Here is an 8,736-nt window from a genome sequence, read left to right as displayed (position 1 = left end):
TAAACAAGAAGGCAAAGCGTCCTCTTGTTCAACCTCAACTGGAAAAGTGTGTTTGGTGCCTCAAAATTTTCACCACATTGTATGGGTATGTGTCCACCACAACTGCCAAAGCACCACACATCACAGAAGCATAGCGTATGTCATACACATCCTGATTTTGGGGTTACAGATAAATTTCAGTAGGCAAATTTACAAACATGGACTCTGCAAATAAAGGGATGGACTACTGCTACTCATTTCAAGATCAGACTACTGGTGTTGAAAGAGGGAAGATTTTTAACTCTGGCCTACAAAGAATAGCTAGTAATATTTAGGGGAACATTTTATTTTATGTATTTTAAGATTTTATTTATTTATTTGACAGAGAGAGAGCCCACAAGTAGGCAGAGGCAGGCAGGGACAGAGGGGGAAGCAGGCTCCCTGCTGGGCAGAGAGCTGGATGTGGGGCTCAATCCCAGGACCCTGAGATCATGACCTGAGCCGAAGGCAGACGGTTAACCCACTGAGCTACCCAGGCGCCCCTAGGGGAACATTTTAAAAAGAAAAGTCAGGTTTACATTTACAACACCAGCAAAAGGTTCTTAAACATGTTTAAAGGTAGAAGAAAGTTTACCTGAAATAAATTACAATCCTGGAATTCAGTAACTGTAATCAGCTTTCAAGTGTAGCTCAAGATACTGCCATGTTTAAAACAACACAGCTTGAATTCTCTGGATTTTCTAGCTCCAGTTTCTAGCTGTAAAATCTTCAGATCACCTGTTAAGACAGCACTAAGTTACATCTTAGAGTAGAAATAAAAGATACTTCAAAAAATGATTTAGGGATCCTAAACTATAACTATTTCAACTAATTCTCTTAACAGTGTTTATACATTTAAACTTTAAAGAAATGGTTATCACCTTTCTTACAGAGTATACACTTCCACAATCTTTTTTTTCCCTTGAAGATTTATTTTGAGAGAGAGAGAGCAGGGGAGGGGCAGAAAGTCTTAAGCAGACTCCCCACTGATTAGGGAGCCAGACATGGGGCTAGATTTCACAATCCTGGAATCAAGAGTAAGATGCTCAACCGACTGAGCCATACAGGCACCCCCATTTCCACAAATGTTTTAAGCAGCATGTACCACTTTAATACATTCTGTAATGATTCATTCCCATGAAAAACAATGGATCCTGTATTTAAATTTTTAAAATTTAAACAAAAATTGTTTATAAGTAGGCTCCACACCAGGTATGGAGCTTGAACTCACAGCTGTGAGACTGAGACCTGAGCTGAGATCAAGAGTTGGACGCTTAACCAACTGAGCCACTCAGGTGCCCCTCACGTACCTATTTTAAATACTTTGAGTAATAGCACTTTAACATTTTAAAGATATCTGGAAAATTAATGCATGGGAAGAACTTTTTACATATTCTTTAAAATTCTTGCACCCTCTACTTATTAAGACATTTTGCTGGTTTCACTTTATTTATTTATTTATTTATTTTTAAATGCAATCACTACTGTTCTTAGCAGAAAATCCTTAAGATGCTTCCAAAAGCACTTAGAATCCTGGGATCCAATACCTGTGCAGTCAAGCCCACAGGAAGTACTGGTGTTCCCAGGTTTCTCATTAGCCCATAATATACAAGCTTACACCTCATCAAAAAGAAAGGATTGACTTTTTTATTCTTAAATTAATGGGATGCACATATCCTTTTCAATTTATAACTTATTTTATACTTTGCTCTTAGAGTAAGAGCAAATCTCTAGCTGCATGGCTGATAATGACATTGTAGAAACTTCACTTTCATAACAATTACATGTTAGCATTTTTTAAAGTGAAATGCTTGTCTTTTTAAAACTTCAAAAATGAAATTAACTGGGAAAGGCGTAGGTGGCTTTTCTAATTGGTTGTTGCATCACAGAAGCATAGCGTATGTCATACACAAGACTCACTTTGGTTCAGGCCAGCATCCTGTGCTTTGTAAATCACAAAATATGGTTTGTGCTGAGCTCAAAGAAACTCCTTTTGACCAAACATGTAATTATCTCAAGTTCTAGTCAGTAACATACACATACTGATTTAATCTCAGCCTTCACTGAGCAAATAAACTTTAATGTTCTCAAAAGAAGAGACCTGCCAGTTAAGCTATCCTCTTAGGGAGTTTGGTTATACTAGGTATTTCATCCAAGTGGGAACACACCTGGTCTTTATGGTTCTAGCAGTCCTTGATTTAGCAAGTATACTGTAAAGTATGTAGAAAGGTATCTACTACTCATTTAAGGGCTGATGGCTTAGATTCCCTGATTAGTTTTTCTTAAAAATACCTGAGATTTTTGAGGGGTGGGGGGAAGACCCCTCTTGGAAAGCCTGCCCAAGTGCAAAACTTCAATCCTGATGTTACTGAGGTCAGACCAGTGGTTCGCTTCCGGAGATTTTGTCATCGTGCACCCCACAGAGAGCAAACTGCTGATGGGCACACTGCAATTCGGCCTTTTACTGTCATCACTCCTCAGTGACTGCAGGGAACAATCTCTCAGGGAAGGTTTTATATATTGAAGATCCCCAAAAAGTCACCAAGCAAGGAGGTTTACCTGCCAAAGTGCTCTGTTTTTCTGTACCACTCCTGGCCTTTGTGGTTTTCTGGAGGGAAACCCAGAAGCAGCACCAGCAGGCAGCAGATGACGGAGTGCTTCAAGTTCACAGCCAAGCTGCTTCCTTCACACACTGCCTGTGACTTTAAAAGTTAAAAAAATTACATATTGTTTCTACACTATTTGTGTAAAAAAAAAAAAGGGGGGGGGGGCTTTTATGACAACTGTTAAAAGGAAAATTACTGCCATAAATAGTAGGACTAACCTTAACCAAACCTCTCTGGTTTACTATTCCTTCCTTACATTTCCCATTATTCTGAGTAGCATTTCATCAATTTTATGTCTCAGCAAAAATTCTGCTAATATTTTATCTCAGAAGCTAAACTGGGTCAGGCCTGGTTAGTACTTGGAAGGGAGACCCTTCTCTATCATATTTATTTCTATCTTAAAAAAAAAAAAAAAAAGCCTAACAGAACTTAAAAAGTATTGCAGTTTTCTATTTTCTCTTGATAATTCCTTTCTCTGCTATTGAAGACATATTTCTAGAGATGAGACCAGACCACTACAATTCTTCCAATCTCTTCTATTTGTAGTTTAGTGTTCAAACTCTTTAATTAAGGAAAGCTATGTCTGATAGCTGCTAATAAAGAAATCACATTTGTGTAATTATCAAAAACAATTTACCTTGATCTGTCATAGTATTCTTTTTAGAAGTCTGCTTCATTGGATACTATAGAGAATTATTAATTAAAGTATTTCTCCCAAGTATGTATCTTAAAATACAAAGAGCAAAAAATCTACTTGGTACAGAATCAAGGACATACTTTCCTATTCTCAAAAAACCACAGAAGGCAGATTTCAAAGATAATGGCTATTATGGAAACCTCCTTTGAGGCTGTTAAAATGAGAGCTCAAAGACAAATTTTCTATTTCAGCAGCTCCTCAAATTGAACCTGGCCAGAGTTTACTTCAGTAAAGTGGGAAAAAAAAAAAAAGTAAAACTCACCAAGTGTTTCACTATGAGTGGCTAGAATCCAGGTGCAACAAACAGTTTAAAAAAAATAAGCTATACACAGCAGCTTTAAGAATAAATTCTTTAGATTTTTAAAAGTTATATTTTTCTCAACAGACATTTATTTTTTACTCACAAAATAAAGATATACACAGCAACTAGCTTAGAAAGAACAAAGGACAACAGTTAAGAGGTAACTCTCCCTCACCCTCCTCCACTTCCACCTTCAAGAGGGAGAAGACTTATGTGTGTGCTTAATCATTTTAGAAAACTTAAGAGCACAATCTCCAAAAGCTTTACATTAACCTGACCCTTTCACCTACAAGAACAGCCAAGATTTTAAAAAGGATAGATGACATAAGGTCATCATTAAGTCTACTTTAAATCAGTCAAGAAAACTAGTTGCTTGTTTATTTTGTAGTGACAATCAAAATTCCCCATCTATTACCTTTTTAGTTGTAAAGATTAAATTGTAGTTGGGACCAATACAGTCATCATTTACTAAAAAAAAAAGTCTGCCTACTCGATTTCCTTAAGGCAATGAAAAAAAATTTTTTTTTAATTTTAAGGCAATGAAAAATTTATTGCTCAAGTGTGATGCAGACAGAATCTTAGCTTTTTTTATTTATGGAAAAAATGGACAAATTTCCCTCTCCTTTAAGGTGTCATAAGAAATTAGGAATTAAAAAGGAAAACTGCAAATCCTAAAGTCATCTAGTGCTTTTCCTATAATTCCAAGAGAAAATAATGAAGAAGTCGTCTTAGATTTCAAAGTCTCTGGATGATGACATGGAGGTTCAAGAAAGCTATAGATTTCTCTCATCTCATTCACAGGTTTAATGTTCTAGAAAAGTCTTTCCTCCAGGGAAAACTCATGATCAATCACTGAATTATACAATTGCATTTCCACTGGTCTAAATTCAGTTGCTCAGTCTAAAATCATCCTTGAGAAACAAAATTAATCCTGTTTTTACAGTACCGTAGCAGCTAGTCTACTATTCAGAAACATACCCCGACCTTTAGAGTGCCTTCCTAGTGGTCTCTGTAATTGTCCAAAGGAACATACTGTTTATCATAAATGATACATTTTAGTAGATAAATATATTAAGACTAATCAAAACGTCTCTTTAAGAATAAAATAGCCCTTTGGATATTAAATCAGAATCTGAAAGGTAAAAGAATGTACATTATTTTCAAATATACAAACTATGTGCTGAAGTTTAAAAAAAAAAGTCCTTTAATTCGAGCCAAAGCTCTATCCATGATACGGTCATCAGGATGTGCGCGAGGAGCTGGGTCCTCCACGTTGCAGGTCACTCCTGCCCGCTTCTACAACAAAGCAACAAAAACCAATGTCAATTCGCATATTCTGAACTGTAATTACATAGACAGACCCTTTAGAGGCTGTAATTCAAGAAACAACAGAAAAATTTAAACAAAACTTACATGTAAAAATGGCAACCCATTTCAGAAAGTCATGAAAAATATACAAGCATCTTCTTCACATATATATTATGAGAGGTTTTCTAGTATTAGCCTAACCAACATTACTCTGATCAGCATGGGGCTATAAAGAAAAGACAGTCTTAGTTGGTGGTATTAGTATATGTTTTCAAACGTAAACCAGAGAGCTGTGACAACGACGATGATGATGGTGTCACCAATGCCCATGAAAACAGCGAGCATTTACTGGATTACGTACGTGACCCAATGAGGACTAGGATATTATTATGCTCATTTTACAGATGATTAAGCACAGGCACAGTGAGGTTAATCTATCTTGGAAGAGGAACAGGTATTTAACTCTGGACAGACTGTTATTACTAGGAAGAGTAACACAAAATAATTTAAGCACAAAGGTTTCTTACAGGAACAGAATATTCCTTAAACACAGAATACTTGAACTCACCTACAGTCAGAGCCAAGAAGGTCAACTGGACAAGAGAAGGAGCACTCGCCAGGGAAACACTCTCCAGTGAGTAGTCTACTATTAATAATTTCCATGTTTTATTTCTGGTTGCTCCTAAGACCCCAGCAAATGTTTTCTCAACTTTAAGTGAAGCCATATTTTATTCTGGAAGTACTAATGTCTGCTTAAAAGAACTGATTTCTCCAATTTTACATTTACATTTACAAATTTAACATTTCTCAAATTATACTGGCATAGTGATAAAGTAGAAAGAACACTATCATTTAAAATTACCTGTCAACTTACTGGTTAACAAATACTTGGAAGTATTTAAAAAAAAAAAAAAAAGCGGGGGGGGGGGACAAAAAAATAAAATAGAAACCAAGTGCACATGCACACACACATGCGTGGTACACATACGTACTTACATACACACACGCATGCATGAGCACACGAAAGTATGAGGGGGCCCAGCTTTTTCAGAAGGCATCTAACATTCTGTTGTTCTATAGCCTAGCTTCTTTTTCCACCTTTATGTCTATGCACTACTTCACATGATACCATCTTAGCTGAGAGGAGAGATGCTGATAAACTAATGCATGACAGGTAACAAGAACACAGGAAACATGGGAAACTGCTTTTGAAAGACATTTTGTCAGGATAAGAGTCCTTAGCAGTATTTAATTATCTCAAGGGTGGTCAAGTACTAGAGAAAGGAAATTTAGTTTCTTTTCTGGAGACTGAAGGCAATGGCAAAAATCACACTGGCATGTACTTGGGCTCAATTTGATGGAATCCCTGAGGTGGTTCAATCCCAGCAGGAGTCCAGGGAGCTAATTAGGAGAATGCCCTTTCCACCTTCCAGTGTTCTCAAATGAATGCTTCCCTTCTCTTTCACAATGTGGTCTTTTCCCTCTGATACCAATTTAAAACCCCAGTTCTAACACTTCTAGCTATCTTTGCCTCACAGCTTAAACATGTCAAATACAAAAGTGATTCAGTTTGAGTATCACTGATTTGGAAATTATGTGTCCTCTTCCCATAATGACAAAATTCAAAATTAGAAGCATTAGTTCTTCCCAGTTAAAGTAATATGTAAATTTATTCGATTATACTAAAAATTCTAATGGGATTTTCTTTCACTTAGCAAATAATTTGATTATTATTTTTTTTTTTTTTAGAAAATGTAGAATACGGGCGCCTGGGTAGCTCAGTCGTTAAGCATCTTCCTTTGGTTCAGGTCACAATCCAGGGTCCTGGGACTGAGCCAAGCATCAGGCTCAGCAGAAAGCCTGCTTCTCCCTTTCCCACTGCCCCCCATTTGTATTCCCTCTCTCGCTGTCTCTGTCAAATAAATAAATAAAATCTTTTTAAAAAATGCAGACTAGTACAGAGATTTTTTTTTTTAACTCGAGATGAAGGGATTTGCCTTGGCAATATCAAAACATTGATAATTATTATTCACTAGATTATTAGTCACTAAAATAATTATAATTCACTAAATATTGGGACAACTGGTTAAACATTTGGGGAAAAGTAGGTTAAATCTTCTCTTAAACCATGTGGATTAAAGATTTAAAGGTAATAAAATACAGAACCACAAATATTAGTAAGATATGGGTTAATATACTTAGATCCTGAGATGAGGAAGGCCTTCCAAAGTTAGCATGCTGTCAAAGGCAGAATCATGAGACAATATGTTGGACTAGAGAAAAATGAAACATTTCTGTCCACAAAATACATCAACCAAAGGATACCAAAATTGGGGGAGAAATATACAATACACTCAACAAAGACATGAAAAAATTAGTTTCTCCAGAGCAAAACAAGGTAAACATGAAACAGGCTACTCCTAAGGGAATAAGAACAACGAACAATTATGAAAAGGTACTCTCGTCGGTAATAATAATAAAAAAGGCAATTCACTCTATTTTATCTCTCAGAATGACAAGAAGCAATCGGATAAGTGTTGGGTATACACATGATTTCAAAGTGCTGAAGTCCACCAAAAGGGTGCAGTTTAAAGAAATTCTAGTGAACTGGAGCTGTGACACTACGCACCACACAGAATCACGCACCTACCACATAAAGAGTTTCACACGTTAAGAGGAAAACAGGTTACCTAACAGCACATATATGATACTCTCCCCATCGTTAAACACAGAAAACATATGAAAAGGTATTTATCAAAATGTTAAAATGGTATTCGCAGGTGTGGGATTATGGTTTTTATTTGTCCTTTATGCTTTTCTGCATTATTTTCCCCACCTGCTAACATCATTTTGTTTTAGAACCTGCAAGGCACTTACCTAGTAAGGCTGTGTTTTCACCTGCATCTTCTTTGAAACTGGCGTCACACGGTGGTGCAGAATCACTAGTGGAAGACAAGGGCAAACTGCTCCCCTCACTTCTGTCATCTTGTAAACTGATACTCAAATTTGCCACCAAAACACTCCCAGGGGTAGGTTCTGGAGCAGGCGTCTCCTGCACATCTTCAAGCTCTCCCTTGAGAGAACAAAAGAAAATACCTTGTCTGAATAACACAGTCAAAGCTTATCTATCATTTCATAATCATTACTCATAATTCCCACAAAGTATTTACTTTTATATACAATATAGGGCAAAAACACTAATGTCTTCTTTATTTAGCAACATGAGAAAATGAATCACTTGTCAATAGGCAAGACCTAAACACTGTTCATTTGAAAAACTGCTTTTCCCCTTGATGAAAACAATGCCACCTTTTAAACTCTGAACCTTTGTCAGACACACTTTCCTTGCTTCTGAATCAGCCTGGCTGTGGCTGTGATCTTGGATGACTGCCTCAAACTGCCCTACTGTCTTACTGTGGGCACCAGGGTTTCAGAAGAACACAGTGTCTGACAACAGAGGGCTTCAGACTGCATTTGATTCACTTTAGAAGAATCCGTTGTGGATTCAATCAGCTCAAGACAGTGTCTACTGGCTGTCAGTGTACCTGCAACTCCCTCCCCCATTTGCCGTGTTAAAGAAAAAAATAGGGCAAGGAAAGTGACAGCCCAGTCTCAGAGGTTTATCCAGATACCTTTCTGAGTAATGCCAGAGTCAGAGTCATGCTGTGAGAGGAAACCACTTGTGAGGTAACCTAGTAAAGGAGGGGTGGCTATCCGTTCACAGTGAGCCTGAGGTTCACGCCAAGAACATGGTGCTGGTTCCACCTCCCTCCCCAGGCTTCCGGGGCCAGGGCACACGGACGGCT

The 8,736-nt window shown here is 37.3% G+C and overlaps 1 protein-coding gene across 3 annotated transcripts in view; it reads right to left on the bottom strand.

Annotated features, from left to right (window-relative positions):
• RNF149 (ring finger protein 149) overlaps positions 1-8,736 on the bottom strand; it is a 35,561-nt gene that overhangs the window by 4,886 nt on the left and 21,939 nt on the right. For 2 of the 3 annotated variants that reach the window (XM_080813288.1, XM_080813289.1), the window contains exons 6-9: positions 7,808-8,003; positions 3,584-4,918; positions 2,578-2,720; positions 614-756 (exon numbers count right to left, since the gene is read on the bottom strand). In XM_080813288.1, the coding sequence (XP_080669414.1) occupies positions 4,863-4,918; positions 7,808-8,003 (252 nt within the window). In that variant the 3' untranslated portion in view covers positions 614-756; positions 2,578-2,720; positions 3,584-4,862. Of the gene's footprint in view, positions 1-613; positions 757-2,577; positions 4,919-7,807; positions 8,004-8,736 lie in introns of all 3 variants that reach the window. The other variant, XM_080813287.1, reaches the window with a different exon arrangement.

This window comes from Martes martes, assembly GCF_963455335.1.
Source record: "Martes martes genome assembly, chromosome: 9".
Classification (NCBI taxonomy): Eukaryota; Metazoa; Chordata; class Mammalia; order Carnivora; family Mustelidae; genus Martes; species Martes martes.
This window is presented reverse-complemented; position numbering and strand designations above follow the sequence as displayed.